Source organism: Ambystoma mexicanum, chromosome 3p (genome assembly GCF_040938575.1).
Source record: "Ambystoma mexicanum isolate Mex_15411 chromosome 3p, UKY_AmexF1_1, whole genome shotgun sequence".
In the NCBI taxonomy this organism is placed as follows: Eukaryota; Metazoa; Chordata; class Amphibia; order Caudata; family Ambystomatidae; genus Ambystoma; species Ambystoma mexicanum.
The window spans coordinates 918,666,521-918,686,216 of NC_090925.1; the positions used below are offsets into that span (position 1 = coordinate 918,666,521).

Sequence of the window (19,696 nt, forward strand, 5' to 3'; positions counted from 1 at the left end):
CTTTGTGCTACATCGGAGACCCCCATCATTACTGACTTTGTCAACGCCTTTTTCAGATCTAATGTCATTCCCACTTGCATCAAAACGTCTTGGGAGACTGTTGCTCAAAAAGCCATCGCTGGACCCCTCCTTGCCCACCAACTACTATCACTACTGTCCACTTTCTTCTGAAAATCCTAGATCACATTGCCTACTCTCAAGTACAACATTTTCTCGAACACCATCAGCTCCTAGGAAGAAGACAGTCAGGCTTTCACCCTAAACATAGTACTGAAACAGCCCTACTCAACCTCAAAATGCAGCTTGACAATATCGGTGATTCAGGCAACCTAGCCATCCTCCTCCTCCACTCAGCATTTGAACATGCTCGACCATCAACTCATTTCTCACTTCCACTTCTCCTCAGATGCTGTCTCCAGGGTCAAATCATTCCTTAGCGAACGCACAGCGAGAGTCTCTACTGACAATTCAGCCGCAAACAAATTGCGGTACCCATAGGTGTTCCCCATGGCTCCTGCGTTCTCCCATCCATTACAACACCTACACTAAACCCCTATTCGACATCCTGGACTCCCCGCTGAATCATTTATACCAGTTTTGCTAATGACACTCAAATACTCATCCGTAGCTCTGGCAACCATACTGATGACACTGTCGCTATCAACAACATTTACAGCACTATTCAGAGCTGGATGGCCACCCATAACCTCTGCCTTAACTATGACAAAACTGGACTACTCATTGTTGGCTCGCCCTTCTGCCTCAAAAATCGTGACAATGCTTTCTCTGCATTCTCCATTGATGGCTCTACCATACTGGTCCACAAACAATTCAAAACACTGGAGTTATACCTAGACGCATAGCTTACCTATGTCTAAGGACATTAATACCATTGCATCTTCCACAGCTTATACCGCCAAACTCATCTCCTTGAGTAGACAATTCCTCACACCAAGCAACTTCATTACACTCACCAGAGCTATCATACTCAGCAAACTGGACTACTGTAATGTTCTCCTTATGGGGCACATCGGCTACCAACCTAGCTAAGCTCCAACTCACCAAAATAAAGCCCTGCATGCAGCACTAGGGCTTTACCGATCTGATCACATTACAGCAACTTGATAGAAATCTCACTGGCGCCCTGTGAAAGCCTGAATTGTCTTTAAAACGTTGACCATTGCTCACTGCTGCATATACAAAGAAGCACCCCTCTAACTCAACAATAGCATTATCAAGAAACAGCAGGCACAACCACTCTGTTCATCCAACAGCCTGTCTCTTGTCACCTCCAGATTCAAACACGTCAGAGCAGGAGGAGTCGGCTTCAGTGTTACGGCCTCCGCCCTCTGGAACTCATTACCTCCCAACATCAGAAATGAATAATCTTATCCTGCCTTCAAGAGACTTGTGAAAACCTGGCTTTTCGACAAACATGACCAATGTTACATTGTAAACTGATGTTGCTATTTGACTTCTTTCTTTATCACCTGTACAAACGCTGTGATACCTCCGGATCTGGTCGTTACATAAATGCTATAAATGAATGAATAAATAAAGTGGCAAAATGGCAAGATGCATAGGAAATCTCCTTCAGCATGTTGGTGGACCTGCAATTTCCAAGCGCAAGAAAGCAAGAGAGTGCAAAAGGGGCAGGACAAAGCCTACATACCTTGCACAAGGGACTTGCTAAAGGCCACCAGTCAAACACTAAAGGAGCCTGGGGAAAAGGGTCAGATGACCAACCATATTGGTTCAGATAAACCAGTTCAGATCATAATGGAGACTGCCACTGTGTGTATACCGAAAGAGCCCACATGGTCAGAAAGGCCACTTTAAGCTTATTTTGGGTCAACATGAACAAATAAAGTCATGAAACACAAAAGGGGTGCAAACAGGATTAGAAAGAAAAAGAAAATTGGCACAGCAATGGCTACCAAAAATGTACACTGGACTGCTAATGTGGTCAAAAGGTTTGCACCCCTAGTGAAGCTAAATCTAAAGTATAGCTGGCACCAACTCCCTCCCCAAAACCAGAGTAGGGTGATAAAATCACCCTAGGGCAACTATGCACAGCTTGAAAGGCACCCCTGATACTGGCTACCTTCGGGGAAACCCAATACCATATACCCTAAGTAAGATATAAAGGAACGTAATGGAAGGGGGACTTCAGGAGAAGTCCCTTGGGCCACCAAAATGATGTCAATCAACAACAAAACATTGGGGGGGAAAGCAAAAAGTTGAGGGTCCCCACAAAGTGGCCCAAGGAGTCCCAAAATAGGAATTGTGACTTAATACTCACCCTTCCAAGACTAGAACCAGGGGTAAAGTCGATTGTGGAGTAAGTCACTTGGTTATTGGTCCACTAAACTCTCAGAAAAGGCAAATTCAATTTTTGGGATTCCCTGATTATCATTGTTGTGGGCCAGACTTTGCGGACCAAAGGTCCTACAACAACCCTTGCAAATGTTCTCTCTCTTAGGAGAGGGGGTTTGTTCCCAAAGATCCCCAGAAGACATTTGATCCTCTGAACCAGCAATAGGTTTTTCTCTAGAACCCCCAAGTAGAGGGGTCCTGATGGTCTAGGAGGACTACCGTTGTACAGGTGTACACATCTGTAGGAGCACCTAGAATTTCAGACCTAACCACTCAGGAGATGAACTCATTCTTGGACAAGGGTAACCTTTCAGAGTGATGGCAGACCCCCTTAATAAGCTGACCGGTAGGGGTGGAATTGAACGTCATAACTCCTGGGATGAGAGTGGTGCCTTTATAGATATATTTCACTTCCAAGTTATTCCCAAATAAGGCGTTGCCAGGGACATTTCCCTGGACACCAAAAGTGAGGACAAATTTCTCATTAGCTATCTGAAGCAAAATGTTAGAAACGGGGAAAGTCTTTGGGGTGCGGGGCTCTGGACAACTTTGCGCCCTGTAGAGGACTATTTGCTGTAACCTCTGGCCCAAAGAAAGTACCGTCAACCAAAGCTGTACTGGTAGCAGTGTCCCAGATTTCATTGTTAGATTGGCTATACACTATAATGGAATTGACATACTGCCGGGCATTGGTAGGCACCACCAAACTTCCTTTCTGAGACTTAAACCTTCAATCCCCCACATTAAGAGATGCTGAGGAAATCTCTGAGATGTCTGTCCAAGGTCAAGTCTCCAAGTGATCCGAGGCCATGCTTGAGGCACTCATCTCATCAGTTTTTTGGGACAGCTTGGTTCACTTCTGGGGTCGCCAGATCTTCCACAGTCCCAGCAAGCGCCAGGAAGTTTGGGAATTACTAAGGTACCACCACTTACCTTTGGGTTAGTGGTGCCATCCCTTTTGGACCCACCCACAAGGGGTTTACCCAATTCTAATTTGTGGACCTATAAGGATGGAGTATTATGACCTGACTTACCTATCCCCTTAGTTCTGAAGTTGACCGAGAGACCCACAAGCCAGCCATCTCTGCCTGTACCCTTGGATCAATGATCTTGGAATCAAAAAAGTATTGCTGTAAGTCAGGGAGTAAGCATTCATAATGTAACAAATACAATATATAATGGCATGAAATGAACCCACTCTGTTACCAGATTGTTTTGTTGCATCTTTGACTTTTGGAGGCTTCACCCATTGTGAGATTGGGCTCTCTCAATCGTGGTGGATATAACCAGGATGAGGAATTACATGTATTCTTAGATTCAAAAGGACATTAGAGTGATGAACAATATAAAAAGGCAGCAGTCTCATACCACACCATTGATGAGCTGTGAAAAGGCAGTTGCCAATTAATAGGTGGTTTTATAAGATTATTTCAGCATTAGACCATTATTAAGATTATAGCAATTTAATTACTGAGCTGCCGCTATAAATAAAGTGGTAGTTGAAACACAATTATATTGTCAGAGAACATGCACTGCTGTCCTTAAAGTTTTTGGATTGATACAATTGGCACTATGGCAGTATTTTATGAAACACGGTTGGATGTGTTATTACACTGGAGAGCTTTTTTGTCCTCCAAGGATCCATAAGCCTAAGGTGTCCCATTTACCTCTCTGGATGTTGAATTTCCATGGTGTTTGCAGATGTGTGCTTGTTAAGGATCTTGCAAACACTAGGAGATGTATAGTACATACGAAGTTACAACGTAAGATCAGATATCATTTGCATCCTTTGAAAGGTCTTTGTTAACGTTTTGGTTAACCTACTTAGATGTTTAAAGCACAGTGGTAATGGTGATTGCACTAGATGTTGGGAACAGGATCATTTTTCTAGTTTTATAGCCCTTCTCAAGTGTTGTGCACATGTAGCTATTAGACAAAGTGTGAGGAAAAAAATGGGATAGCAGAGCACATGCCTGAGAAGATTTGGCTGTAAGGCTCATGTCAATGCTTTTTAGAAATGCATATTAAAAATGTGAAGCTATTTCATTGGCTGGGAGAGCCAGATCTCGGACCTGTGGAAACAAACACAGACAGAAACAGCCCACCTCCCCATACCCCTCCACCCCCACGATTAAGCTGCTGGTTGGGTGAAACGTTTTGGAGTGTCCTGGGGGAGCTCTTGCACCAGGACGTGCAAGCCCATGATAGTTTTATTTATTTGCATGTGATGACAATTAATTAATGGTTTTATGCTTTTTTGTAACTCTTGCCTGGGGTGCTCATCTGGTCTTAGTCACTATGTCTCGTTCGCCCTCTCCCTCTCTGTGGGCCAGAGCCATGATGTCCAGAAAAACCTTAGCCGTTGCCGACAGCTGCGGTATCAGCGGAAAAAACACAGATCTCTTAAACTTAGTGGTGCGGGAGGTGGGGAGAGGGTGAATGTGCAGGGTTTACTGAGTAGAACGAGAGCAGGAGTGAAAGAGGCAGCTCAGAGCTAGAGGACCGACTTAGGTTTTTAAGACCTACACGTGTCATGTCATGGTATCCCATCACACAGTGGCCGCATTGTCCATAGGGGGAGGGCGAGGATGACACAATTAGGCTCTGCAGGTGCTGCTGAGGTTGTGACTGACCTTGTAAGGAGCAAGAGTACCAGGCTGCAGGTTATACAATTTTTTTATTTTATACTTTTTGTTCATTATTAATGTGCATAATGCAACATTGCCTTGGTGCTCACAGAAGAGACAAATAAGGGCATTTTCAGTGACTTAATGGTGTGCATGCTCAGCGAAAGGAGCGATTAAAAATGACATTTAACTGTGCTAACATTGTACACTAGCTCATTTTACATGTTTGCAACTCCCAGTACAAATGACTACTTCCAGTATATATTGTAGTCATAATACGAAAATTAGTCTGGTCTCACTCGGAAAAGCACATTATCGAACCTAGAACAATCACATACATTATTTTGAAGATAGGAATTCTGGTACACTTCTATTGTACGCTTTCAAAATACTCTCATGAGAATGGGGAAGACACTAATCGCAGAAATTAGGTATCGTAGATGGTTTGCATGCAGTCACACAGAATTGTGGGACTCAACGAATGGCCACAGTTTATATTTCACAAATGCGCTTCTGATTAAAGGGTTATATGCTGCATCACTATTTACTTAATGCACACTAGGCTTGGTGCTCATTTGACTTAGCAAAACACTCACACTGATATACAGCATTTAAAACCATGAACTATAACTACTAAATTAGACATCTTCAGTATTTCTGTGTGGATAAAAGAGCTTTGAAATGTGGCATTCAATTGGGGTCAAAGGTTTTCCTGCCTCTAGTTACCTGTGCTTGTGTGCCTCATAGAATTTTATCAGTGTCATGTGCGGCCCAGCATGACTCCACACTGCGCTCACTTGTCATGCGGCGAGGCTGGCGCTTCTATCCTGCGATGGTGCAGGACACCCATGTGGCGTACTCGGCCCAGGACAGGCGATGCCATCTTTCGCTTGACGTAGCAGGGCTAAGGGAACAGGCGTTCACACATGCAGAAGGCATTGGTGCACCCCCGTTACCATGGTGATGAACGCAGCCGCAATTGAACGCTGTGTCTTAACCTGGTTCATTTTAGTCCATGTTTACTGCATTGGCCGGGACTTCTCCAGCCCTCCCTTTGCCTTACCTGCTGCCTGCAGTCTCCAACCCTCCCATCGTCTTGTCTGCTTCCCTCCAGCTCCAGCCTTTTCCTACTTCCTACCTGCATTTTCTATAGCCCTGCCTTCGCCTTGTATGATTGCCTCCAGCCTTTCCCTACTTCCTGTCTGCATTGTCTCTAGCCCGTCTTTGCCGTATCGATTTCCCTCCATTTACAGCCTTGCCATACTTCCTGTCTACATTGCCTCCAGCTCTGCCTTTGCCTTGCCTGATCCCTGCCATCTAGCTGCCTGGTTACTGGATTGCTTGACTGCACTGTGCCCCGTTCTGCCTTTGTCTAGCCTTGCCCTCTATTTTCTCGACCCAACATCAGGCCCAGGATGTCCTACTTACCTGGACTACATCACTACCTTACCTGGTTTTTCCTCTGCCTCCCATTGGATACCGGTGATCGCTACCCCAGCGCAACCTGTGCCTCCCACTTCATACTGAGAGGTCGACCCGTGGTGTAGGGAAGTGGGTCCCACCTAATCCATGGTGCTTGGTCAGGGATTGGTTGGGGCCTAGTTATCTGCCTTACACATTACACCCAGCACAGAAGCAATCAGACTGGACAACAGACTTTGATCCACTAAAAAGGTACTCAGCGCAGGAGGAAGGCATACCTCGACAAAAAGGAGGGGTTGTGTGTCGGTCTAAGAGTGGGTTTTGCATATGTGGAGTCCCCAATGCACAGACAAACTGAGAGAATTAATATATATATATATATATATATATATATATATATATATATATATATATATATATATATATATATATATGTATATAGGACTGATTGCTATATCTACAAAAGTAACTTTCACCTTGAGAGGAGGAAAGGACATTCTTCAGCCCATATTCCCTTCGCATGGAAGGCACGATTCCCGAAGGATGCATCCGGAGTGTGTGATGGGCCCTTGGTTGTCCGGCCTCTAACCTAGAAGCAAGTGATCGCTTTATCTCTTCTGAATGCTTTAGATCTACTGCCTTTGAAGGTTCCTGTGTCGCCTTTGCATTCGGGTTCTTTTTAGAATTAGATTCTGAAATTAAAGGGAAGCAAAGGTGAGACATTTTTCAAGAAGTAGCTGAACATTAACGAATCCCTAAGAGCAGGTATGTAGATAAAAGGAACTGCTTTTAACAACAGTATTTGGCAATGGGTTATTGTAAATGCCAACAGACCACCAAAAACGATACCAATTTAAAGACAATCAGAGACACATGCTGGGTTTGTATTGCCAAGCCTGCTGTAAATATAACATTAAATAAAAAAAAGAAAGTGATGATTATATTTGGTGTAATCCTACAATAAAACATCTGTAAATCTAAAAATGTAGGTGACCATAAATGAGAAACACAATGCAGACAAAGTAAACTAATACTTAAAAACAAACATCAAAGCAACAAATGCCACACTTGTAGACTGAGGTGAGCAGAAGACCCCGATATTAATCTGCGAGACTGCAGTGATTTAGGAAACATTGTGATGGCAAGGATTGATGACGACACATGCAATAAGGATTTTTATGCAGGCCCCAAAGAAATACCTAAGAAGGGCAGCGATTATTTTTCTGTAAAACTCCCACTAAAATATGCTGTGTTAAAATAATGTGAGGAACAGTAAAATGTCCATTCCGAAGGACTGAAATATATATGCTTGCAACTTTAAACATGCAAAGGAAAGCTCTAGCTATGCTTCAGTTCTTTGATCTAGCTTGCGACAGGCAAGCAAATTAGAAGTACCGAATGGAATAGCCGATTAATCTTACAATGCAATAGATTTCATTGAGTTCCCTGAAAGATCACAAATTGGTTCAAAACAGTAATTGGGAGACAGGATTTTGTGATCAATTGCGTTTTCATGCAAAAGAATATAATACCCAGTCCATGTGTAAAATACAATATCACAATTTTATTAAAGATCAAAGTTAATCTTGAGAGTGTTTCTTGGACAGCAGCCCAAAATTACAGGATGGACGAGATGCTCACTTAAAATCTTTTATCCTTGTTACGGGAGCATTAAGAGAAATGGGTTACTGCAGACTGATCACTTATATTGCTTGTAGCATAATTAGAGTGTTTAATTTGCTTTCAAAGAACTCAATTTACACATACGGTTTGGTTCAGTTTGAATTACTACGGTAAAATCATACCCATTAAATGACATTGCTTTCCTTCAACTTCATCTTCCAAATTTCTGAAGTTCTTCAAAATGAAATCAAAAACCCTACATTTTAGATTTGATACACATCTTTAACTAGCATCATTTCGATTCCGGGCGCTGAGGGAACAGCAACTTTATAATAATCTGGATTACCTGCTTTGAAGTTTGCAGGATTGCTGTGACTCCATCATGTTTGTCCCTGTTACTTGTGCTGTGTTTCCTGCATCTGTCTCCCTCCTGTGTCCCATCCCCCATTGGCTAACTTGCAGTGCTTTGTGCGCGAGGACCTAGTCCTGGGCTCGTGACCCTCTCATCGCTATTTCCATTCTAGGTGCTGAGGGAACAGCAACTTTATAATCTGGATTGCCTCCTTTGAAGTTTGCAGGATTGCTGTGACTCCATCATGTTTGTCCCTGTTCCTTGTGCCGTAAATCTTTCCTCTGTGTTTGTCACCCTCCTGTGTCCCACCCCATCCCCTCCTCCCCTTGGCTATAGGTGTCTTTTATTCTGGCAACTGGGAGTAGCAGCCCCTCCTGCGAAGGACCCCGAGGCTATGGACAGCTCCAGTATAGCAGCTCCAGATGATGTCTGCTGATGTCCGCCGGAGAAGCAAAAAGCCTGCAGCCGTCAACCTGCTGCGACAAATAAAGTTGAATCTGGGTGTTTTGCATTACCGCTGTGCTTATGAACTAGGCCTTTTTTGCCCTTTTTAGGAAAGTTGAATCGGGGTGTTTTGCATTGCTGCTGTGTTGAGTGAGAGTGGGAGTGTTTGGGAATACCTTGGTACTGCTGAGTTTACCTGTATGCTCCTTCTGCACCTCCCCTATGGTGTGAACCTCCTCTTTCCCTGCGCATCCCATTAGGCTCTCTCCCACTCTCTAGGTCCCCCACCCCGCAAGGGGTGCTGTTGCACTGTTGTTAGTCACTTGTTTTCAACCTCCTGTGTTCTCCCTTCTGTGTCTTCCTTATTGTCGTGACCACCCCTTTGGGCACCCTGCATTGTGTGGCGCTGGACAGTGCGTCTCTCGCTCTCTCTTCTCTTGCACCCTTCTCCTCCCGCCTTCCTCCTTCACACCCTCTATGGTGCTCTCTGTTTCTCCCATCTTCTCTAAACGCTACTCTATCTCCTATCCTATCCCTCTCACTAAGTCTGGAAGGAAGAAGATCAAGAGGAACATTTTGGTTCTCAACCCTGGCCTCCCTATCGCTGACACCTACATCAGTGCTTCCTCCAGACAGACTCTTACAGACATCTTCCTTTTCGTTCCCTCACCAGACCTATGGACCCCTCATATGGTCTTGGATCTCTCTCCCATCTCCCCCTTTCCCAGTAATGGTGGCTCTCGGGGGGGGGGGTCATATTGGCCTTCTCCATTCCCCCAAGACCATCATTAATGTCTACTTCAATGGCATTGTCTTGGTCCAGGCTCCTCAGACAAATCTCCTCCTTCTTGATAGGTGTCTCCCACGTCTTATCAACTTCCTTCCTTCTCACGCTACTCCTACTAGCACCTCTCTGCCACCTCCTTCATCCGCCTCCTCTCTGGCTACCTTGCCACCACCTGCTATCGTCCATATATATATATATATATATATCTCTATCTCTCTCTCTCTCCCCACCCCCCAACACACACTGCCAGACACACCTTGGAAGTTCTCATCTCTTCAGATATCGGACCATGAAGCGTGTGTCAGTTGATGCCTTTGCCTCCACCTTCTCTGCTCCTCCTACTCATGCGGCGGATGCACCCTGACACAACCCTCTCTGATCTACATCTTGCCATTTCCAAGACTCTGGGCATCCTTGCCCCTGTCATGAGAATCCATCTGATACCTACCTCCAAGTGCATGATATGACTCTGACCTCGCCGCCCTGAAACGCAAGTGCAGGATGGCTGAGAGGAAGTTGAGGGCATCAGGGGCATCCTCTGATGAACGGGCCTGCTGCCTGCTCCAAAGGCAATACAGCCTCTCTGTCCTGTCCAAGAAGAGAGTGCACATCCAAGCCCGCATCTATGCGGCCTCCAACAACATGGCGGAATTCTTTAAAATCGGCAAGAAGCTGGCCAATCCTTCTGCAGTCTCCACTCTCCTGTTCCCGCCAAAGCCCTTTGTACGGACCTAGCTTCTCACTTCACTACTAAAATTCAGGACATCCGTCCTCAATCTCCTCTCCCTCTACCGCTCTCAGCCCCCCTGTGGCCGCTTTTCCATCTACTCCTCCTTTCTCCTCTTTCTCTTTGATAACACCGGTCGCTGTTTCTAGAGAGTTCCGATCTATGAAAGTGTGGTCCAAACAGGCCCTCCCCTGCTTCTCCAGAACCATCAAGGACCACATTGACACCCTCACTCCAGCCTTGGGCAATTTCTGCAAACACTCTTTCGCCACTGGTGCTTTCCCATCTCTCCTCAAGCACTCCCTTGTGCACCCCTCCTTAAAAAGCCTTCTGCTGATCCTACCTGTCCGGATAACTATCGCCTGATCTCTATCACTTCTTTCCTGGGCAAACTTCTGGAAAAGCTAGCCGTCTCCCAGCTTACTCTCCACAGTGAATCTGTTGGCTGTCTCCATGACCACCAGTCTGGCTTCAGAGCAGCCATAGGCACGGAAACTGCTCTCCAGAACACCTGTGAAAATCTGCTCTCAAATCTCGACACCAGCACCCCTTCTGTCCTCATCCTCCTTGAGCTTTCCTCTGCTTTCAATACAGTCAATCATACCATCCTGATCAACCGACTCTGTGGGAACCTGTGCATCACAGCTCATGCCCTGGAGTGGCTGACCTCTTTCCTCCTGGACCGACCCTCCTAGGTCCAACTTGGGTCCTTTCTCTCCACACATGGTGTTCCCCAGGGCTCTAACCTCTCACCCTGGCTCTTCAATCTCTACGTGGCCCCTCTGGCCCACCTAATCTCCACCTTCTGCTCTAAGTTTCAGTGTTATGCGGATGACATGCAGCTCTCTTTCTGGCTCCCTGCAGCCTCCTCTCCTCTCTCGCACATTCCAAACTGTCTATCCACGATTCAGGATTGGTGTGCCTCTAACAATATCTGCCTTAATGCCAATAAGACCGAGATCCTTCTCATTGGGACCCATGCTCCCGCTTTCCCTCTCTCACTCTGGCCGCCCTCCATGGGCCCTCTTCCTTCGCCTTCCTGTGAGGCAAAAAACCTTGGTGTCCTCTTCGACTCCACTCTCTCCTCACATCACAGACCTTTCCAAGAAGGCCCACTACCAGTTGCATCTCCTCAGAGGTACTCTTCCTTTTCTCACTTTCCCCCAGAAGCTCATTGTCTCCAGAGCCCTGCTTCTCCGTAGGTTGGACTACTTTAACAGCCTCTTTCTCAATCTGCCTTCATCTACTCCCCACCCTCTGCAACTAATCCAGAACAGGACTGCAAGACTTATCTTTGGCCTCAAGCCCAGGGACCGTATCTCTCCAGCCCTGAAAGCTCTCCACTGGCTCCCTTTGGCTGCAAGGATTAAGTTCAAGACCCTCTGCATCGTCCACACGGCTTTCTGGGACCGGGGCCTGGACTACATTCAACACTCTCTTCCTAAATACCTTCCTTCTCGAGCCCTTCGCTCTGCTGCCTCCAACTCTCTGAGGGTCAGACACTTCTCCAGGCAGAGTAGGGGGTAGATCACATTCCTCTGCAAGTGCCTCCCTCTGGAATGGCCTCCCTGCCCCTAACTTGAGCCGGACCACTTGAAGTTCTGTAAGCAGCTCAAAACCTTCCTTTTCTCCTCTGCTTTCTCTCCCTCTCTCCTCTGCTGACCTACCTGTCTGCTGCGCTGATTGGTTGCCTGGTTACCCTCAGGCCGTTCCTGGGTACCTGGCTCCTCTTGACCGGTTGCCTCTGCACTGCCTCTGGGCCTGTCGCACACTAGGGGCTGTAACTGTAACCTCTACAGCCCCCTGCATCTTTGCACTTACTCAGAGAGCAATGCTGCAATGATTGCACTTTCCCCTCCCCCCTTGAACTACCCCGTCCTCTTCCCCTGCACCTAGCGTTACCGCACTTGCACAAACTGAATGACACAAGGCCTAGAAAGATTGTTTGTCTTGTCCTCCCTCCGTACCCCCCTTCCCCCGTGTCTTGTCGCGCCTAGAAACATGTGTACAGGCACGTTATAAAAGACATCATATATCGATGCCAACACTCTTTTAGTGGGACACATGTCTGCAGGCATGATGTATACTTTTTTACTCCAGAGAGAACAGAAAAGAAACACCTTCCATTCAATAAAAAGACATGGCCATGAGTAAATAATTCCCCAATTACACCTTTGCCAGAATGCCACCTGATGGGATACCCTGAACTTTGATTTTTAGAAACCATCTGATGCAGGTAATTCTGTTTTTGAAAAGGATACCTGCTAATCAAACCCCCCTTTCATAATGATCCATGCTCAAGTCATAGTGCACGCATGTGCCTGCTGTAACAGTTTCCTGGCATCTCAAGTTATTGCCCTTCAGTGGCAGCAGAGCATATTGAAAGGTCATATGTGCATTCTGACAGCTGTTATAACACAAGTTCCAACAGGCAGAGGTGGCTTCTTAATTGTCTGCACCTTTGGTTCTAAGCAGAATGATGTGTAGTCCAGCAGCTCGTTGGCATGGAAAACTGTAAAAATAAGCCTGGTCTATTCATTTTATTCATTCACTTGGTAGCTGCTGAGGTTACACAATGACACACTAATACTAAGCTAAAAACGTATTTCCTTGTATTTTTCACAGTAAATATAATAGATTGTCTAATCGCGACACTAAGCCATGTTTTTACACTAGGTCACCACGAGTGAATGAAAGACAGCGCTGATGGCCGTTTAAATAATGGCATCACAGCATGACTATGCCCAGATCCCATGGGATCGATAGGCCGGTAATTAGTTTAATTTGCTCCAGGACCTCTTTCCAAAACCGGGCTGTTTTCGGGCACGACCACAGGAGGGGGAACAGTGTGCCAGTTTCAGTGCAGCCTCTCCAGCAATGCGAGGTGATGTATTTTTTATATACATGTTCTGACCATTTTTAGGTGTTTGTTATCAAATTAAAGATGTATACTTTTCTATACATATTTAGTATTGTTATCGGAGCTGCATACTCCTAAGAACCATACAAAAAGGTCTGTTTGTGTCTTATGTACACAATAACACAGCCACAGCACTTAGATGTTCTGGCATTGTCCGGTTAGTCGGGCGGTTTGCTCATGGCTTGACGTGTATTAGATTTCTGTCTACGCATGCCCACAACCAAAATGTGGAACCCTGCACAGGAAGATGCCTCTTTAATCCCCCTGAGGAAAGCAGAGGCTTTACTGCAGTTCACAGGAACTCTCTCCGGGAGGTCCCCTGTGGAATAGTGCTTCAAAGACAGTTCTCATATGAAAATGGCATTTGCATTATAGAGTGTTGATCATTGGCTGTCCTTTTAAAGTTGGCAGAGAGAGGAAGGGAATGGAGTTAGAGTAGCCAAGACAAACGGATTAGTCAGACGGAAAGAGGACACAATCTTGGATTTATTTTAGGGCTCCCTAATCTTCCTGCCTCCTCCCCACTTCCTGCAGACAAAGCCCACTGGCCCCACATCAGAAGGCCCATGTTACAGCAGCCTTGACTGGACCTCAGACAACAAGCTTGCTTTGGACCAGCCCACTGTAGTATTTGCCTGTCCTTAGTGGATTCATCTTTGAACTTCAAGACAATAAGGATTTACCAGGAACTCTCTAGGATAAATATCTATTCCCAGGTCTTCTTCCATAGAGATGTACATAGAAGGCTCCAGGGAAGAGTAAAGCACTTCTCCTTGCCCATTACAAGGGCACATTTGGGGTGAAACTGCTGAGGACCAAGGACTCTCTGCTCCCTGTGGACTGGAATCGGGATCTTACTCGCTGGAGTTGAATGACCCTCTGTAGGTGCCAGACAAGCTTACTTGAGTGGAAGTGCAGGAGCAAAGGGCAAATTTGTTCCATGGAGACCCTGGATCGCGCCTCCCAGCAACTCGGAAACAGACCATAAAGCGGCTTACTGCTTCAAGACATCTTCAAGCTGGCTCAACCATGTTCAACTCACTTAGGGCTGCTACAGGAGCTGCAGTGCTGCTTTTGGCACTGTAAGAACTTCAACCCCCTTAGCAGCATTTTTTAGCTGTCCCGATGTAGACTCAACCCAGTAAAGCAGAAAACTGGTGAGACTTGACTGCCATATTGCTGCTGTAGTAGCACACTATTCGTAGTCTCGACCTAACAAAAGTTTCATCTTGATCCGAATCGACCTGTTGGGAGCCATCGAATCTCTAGTGCCGACTCGATCCACAGAGAGCCACCTCTCAAAGCCATCTTGATGCCATTGTGCCACTGGAACAGCGCAACTCAACCATCTAAACAAATAGCTCGATTGCAGGAAGCTCCAAGAAGGCTTGCTTGAAGCTGTTAAGCCACCAAGACAAGTAACAAATGATATTTGCAGTGGTCCTGTCCCTGTGGTCTGCCTTAAAAGGGCCCTGGTGGCTTATAAACAGCTTTGCGCCTTGAAACACTTGTGTATAAGCGCGTTATAAATGCCATATCATATCATACTCTTTGGCTTTTAAAGACACTTTCAAGTATGTGCTGCTCTAATCCATTGTCTGTACCCCCGTCTTCACCCAGAGTACCCCATTTACTCTCAAAGACTGTGTTAAGGTGTGCGTCACGTGACCGTGATGTACCTGTATTTCCGGAAGTTGTTTGTACTGGAGAAGTCAGGCCGGGTCATCAAGAAGCGGGGTGATGTAAAGGTAACGCAAAGAAACAGCCCCAAACCAGCTCTGATGATACAGGTATGGATGGGGACCGACTCCTGACGCCACAAAAACTCTTCCCTGTGGATTTCCGTGATGCCAAGACAGTGCAAGCACTGACAGGGAAGGTAAGTCCAAAAGTTCAAGGATGCTGATTGAAGGTAGAAGAAGGAATCCTCTAAATCCTTGTCGAGAGGTGATGGAGACACACAGAGGACCAGTAAGGATGACACTGTTCAGGTAGAATAGGCAAGGTGAACAGTCTGTAGCTGGTTTCCAGAAGAAGCAGGTAGAACTGGCGATGAAATGCTGACCAAAAGTAGGGATCCAAGAGGAACAGGAGAAGGGCCGCTGGGAATCAGGCCGAGGGCTGGTACCCTAGTGAAACAGGCAGGAAAAGGAACCCGGGGGGGAGGGGGGGACCAGAGAAGGCAGAGCCCAGGAGAGGGAGACCCCCCAAGGGGAGAAGCAAGGACCCCAGGGGGGAGTTCAGGGAACCCAGACCCGAGGGAAACAGGAACTGAGAGGAAGAGGGCAGGCACAGGAACGGGAATCAAAGAAGGCAAAACAGGTGCAGGCAAACACAAGGTGAAGAGCAGCAGCGAGTCAGGAACGAACCGCGTTAAACCTGCTGGAGCGGGAACGAGGCTTGGCACACAAGCAGGCGGCGTCCTACGCAGTGGTCCGCGGCGGATGCGTTCGCCCGCGGCTGGAAGACGGCAGCGAGTTTGGGCGTCGGGAGATCTGTCTCCCGGCGAGCCGAACTCGGGGGTAGAGCTACCAGGGCTGAGGACGTCGTCCCACGGCCCTCCAGGTGGGTGCCCTAACAGACTGCATGTTCTGTGTTTCCTTTACAGTGTTTGGTCTTTAATGTTTTTAATTAGTTATGTGGACTGTTAAGATTCATAAAAGTTCCTATTTTTTTAGAATCTTGGTTGGAAAGTCTTATTTTGGTATCACAGTAGTATTGTTTGCGTTGCATCAGTACCAGTTCACACCACTCCAGAAAAGTATAGCCTTCCCTCTGCCCACGTTAGCAAAAGAGGAGAAGGAGGTATACCCATCACAATGTTCCCGTTTCTCCTTTATGATTGAGCTCCCTGTTGGTTTAGTAGTAATGTGGGGCTGAGTAGGACCCTTAGCTACTACTCAGCCCTGTACTACTGCAGAGCAGTGGTAATTTTGTCACAACACCCTCCCCTGCCCCACTGCACCCTTTCAAGTAAAGAACCTCAGTCTAGATGGGTTGCAGTTAAGTCTCTTATTTTGCCATCGGCTTTCCTCTGGTGAAAAATCAGAAGAGACATTTTTGCCATTTCATGAGCCTTATAGTTCTTAACAGAACACAATCAGTTGAAGATGAGAAAATATAATTTTTTTTAGCATGCATCGAAACGTCTTCTGTTAAAAGAACACACACAGAAGTTTCAACAAATATTGACATAAGTATTCTTCTAAAGTACAACATAAGCTCCAAGAAGATCACTTAGTGTGGGAACAATTAATTAAAAAATCCTGAACAAATGCTCCTAAAATTGGGATTGCTGATGGTAGAGGCCGGATTTGACAGATAACAAAAGCACTTGTCCTCAGTTTATTAGTCTAAATTCACAATCTGCTATCCATATTTTGATAATTGGAGGAAGAGGGTCAAAGGGTTTGACTGACTGGACCATGAAGACCCTTCCTTGCTGACAATCTTTTAAATGCAGGGGATATTCTTGGCATTACTGGTTTCATGTCCAAGCCTCCAAGTTGATTTACATCAGATGAATTTAAATTCAGAACATGAGTCTGACACAGACTGAAAATTGTCTGTAAAGGTCATCAATCCATTTAGGAATTTAATAACAATCTGCCATGTATATACCTGTACTATGCACATGCCAGGCACGTCTCTCCTCCACAAGTCTGAAAAGTAGGCCTAGAGCTATTTATAAGGCACAAACTATATAATCAACAACTCCATACATTACATAACAAAAGCAAAGATTTCATCTTACCTTTGGTGAGGGGGGTATTAAATTGGGGTTTCCCAGCCTGTCTCCAGAGCTCCATCATTCGAGGAAACCAGTGAGGTAGAGCTGTTGTATTCTTTCCACCAGGCACCCAACCAAGTCTTAGGTGATGGAAGACACGTCGAATGCCCTTCATCTTTAGCCGGCACTGGTCAGCTGAACGGCAGAATCCTTGCTGGCGCATTTCGTTCTCAACCGTTTGCCACTCATGAAGGGTTGACATATGCTTGGAGGACATTAGAAGGCCAAGGTGGGGAGATCGTCCCAAGGCATTCAGAAGACCTTCCAGCTCCTCCACTGACCAATTCACACTGCGTCTTCGAACCTCGTTCCATCCTGCTTCCATTCCCACTCTAGAACTTTGCAGCAAATTGCCTGTTGGGAGAGAGGAGTCGATTCAATTGTCGCTATATTGTCCTAATACTTTTTTTTCCACGTCCCGTCAGTTCAGAGGCAAAAACAAATACATTGCACCGGGGTTTGCAATTGCAGAAGTTCATGTATTAAAACAATTTAATAATGAAACCGCTATCAAAATAAAGAGATGGCACTCCTGTAGCTGCCAAAGATTTTAATTTCTTCGCCGGAAGGTAGACTTAAAATGGTAGTATGTTGTGTGTACCACTGAATTATGTGGATTTCAGGAGTGGCTTTAGCACAATTGCTAAACATCGCGAACAGACAAGATCCCACAATCCAATTATCACAACACCTAAAGGATATGCTTTTTCTGCCACTATGGTGCACCGAAAAAGGTTTGACATGTAACAATGGCATCGCCAAACATTCTTCCTCTGCTAATTTCCCACTCATTTGTAGCATTTATTTCCCTCTTTAGCATCCGCTAATCTTCTCCCTGCAGGTCTAGATACCTCTGGCTGGGACACAATATGCCACTCTATGTACAAGGCTAGGCACTCAGAAACTACCACATGGTGATTTGCCACAATATAAAAGCACATTAACCCAACATCTTAGAAGTACTGTTAATTCACAAACAATACCAAAATATGTAAATGACTGAGTGCTAATGCACCTGCTAGACCATTTTAAGTCAAACGTATTAACTAGTCCTGGATAGTACTCATGAAATCAAAAATGCTCTTAGCATGCTATCAAAACTGTGCTATTTATTATCATAGGACCGTTAAAACTTAATATATTAGGATTGCATGCATATCAATTCAGTTGCCTATAGTTACATCCATAAATTGGTTATGTTGCTGACACATGTTTCGATCAAAAGGTCTTCTCAAGGCAAAGATTCTAAATAAACATACAATTATGCGTATAATATCAAAAAGAAGTATCAGACAAATAAGACATACATCCATATATCTGAGTCACGGTACATGAAGGAAATAAAATTGAATTAAATAAATTCAAAATGATACAGTATAAAACTTGTCAAGTTATGAATAATTAAACAATGTATGTCAGGGGAGGGAAAAAGAGAAAATAACCAAAATGGATTAGTGGTTTTATCAATATTGTATTTGATCTCTAGCAGCAATTCACACAACGTTTGCTTTAGTACTGTCAGGATGATTCTGTAACAATTCATATATATCATCTTTGTGGTTTTACTACTTCTTCTAGATTTCTAACCACACCACAGTACATCTGTGACTTCCAGCTGGTCCGCTCACCTGCCAGGACTACTACCACAAAGACTGCTGTTCTAGTGTACTCTCCTGCCCAAACAGAATAAACTACTACAAAGTCTTCTGACCAAGTGTACTCTTCTAAAAGGCCAAAATCAACAACTAACTGCAAGAATGTACGTGGTAACGATTAACTTGCAACAAATTAGCAATGCTGCTTGCTTCACAACATCAAGTTCAAGAATGTCTGCAGGGAAAACAAGAACCACACCAGTTCTGTTTGTTACACACTTGTGATTGCCACACGCAATGCAGGGTACGCCCCACCCTTTCTGAATGCCTTCCATCAGAAGGGCAGCCTTCCTGCCACTCTTTCCCCACTTCTGCTTTGACCAAATGCTGACAATGATTCTCTCTCTCTCTCTTACACAGTGGGTGGTTTAAGCCAATTACTCTTCTGAGCTTCTTTCTATATGGGCAATAGGTTTTACACACATTGAGTTTCTCATTTGCCCCTTCTTGACTTTGGCAATGGGTGTTCTCTTTCACTTGCCTTGTTATAGTTCTCTTTTGGCTTTGGCAATAGTTGTTTAAATTGGTTTCTCGCCAGATTGCTCCCGCCTGTTGGCGTCTAATCCAACCTAAATACATACAAGCACATCCTTCTGGTCTGGTGATTACGTTCTTATTATTCCACTTGCCCCTTTTACAGTGAGCTTGGTTTAAAAAAAAAATAATGGTTAGTCTGCTTTAGTTCAGTTCGGTATTCAAAATTATGTTTCTGTTTGAATTTCCCTCCGCTTGTATTACTTCTAAAGTTTAGGCACCCGGTCTTGGGAAGCAAGCGGCTGCGGGGCACTCTGGGGTCACAATCCCTTAGTCAACTCACTGTGTCTGGCATGCACATCCGTGCGCCTCAAGGTCCTCTGCTAGTGCTTTCCTTTGCGGCCCAGAATCCTTTGCTTCCCAGCTTCCTGCGACCCATGCCAGTCAATAGAGGAGCTCTCCTTGCTCCCACGGCTCACCGGTGGTCGTCTGCCACCAG

General features: G+C 45.4%; 1 protein-coding gene across 6 annotated transcripts in view; it reads right to left on the reverse strand.

Annotated features, from left to right (window-relative positions):
• LOC138581113 (uncharacterized) overlaps positions 1-19,696 on the reverse strand; it is a 399,583-nt gene that overhangs the window by 169,910 nt on the left and 209,977 nt on the right. For all 6 annotated transcript variants that reach the window (XM_069652198.1, XM_069652197.1, XM_069652199.1 and 3 more), the window contains exons 4-5: positions 17,033-17,422; positions 6,902-7,117 (exon numbers count right to left, since the gene is read on the reverse strand). In XM_069652198.1, coding sequence (XP_069508299.1) covers positions 6,902-7,117; positions 17,033-17,422 — 606 coding nt within the window. The remainder of the gene's footprint in view (positions 1-6,901; positions 7,118-17,032; positions 17,423-19,696) is intronic.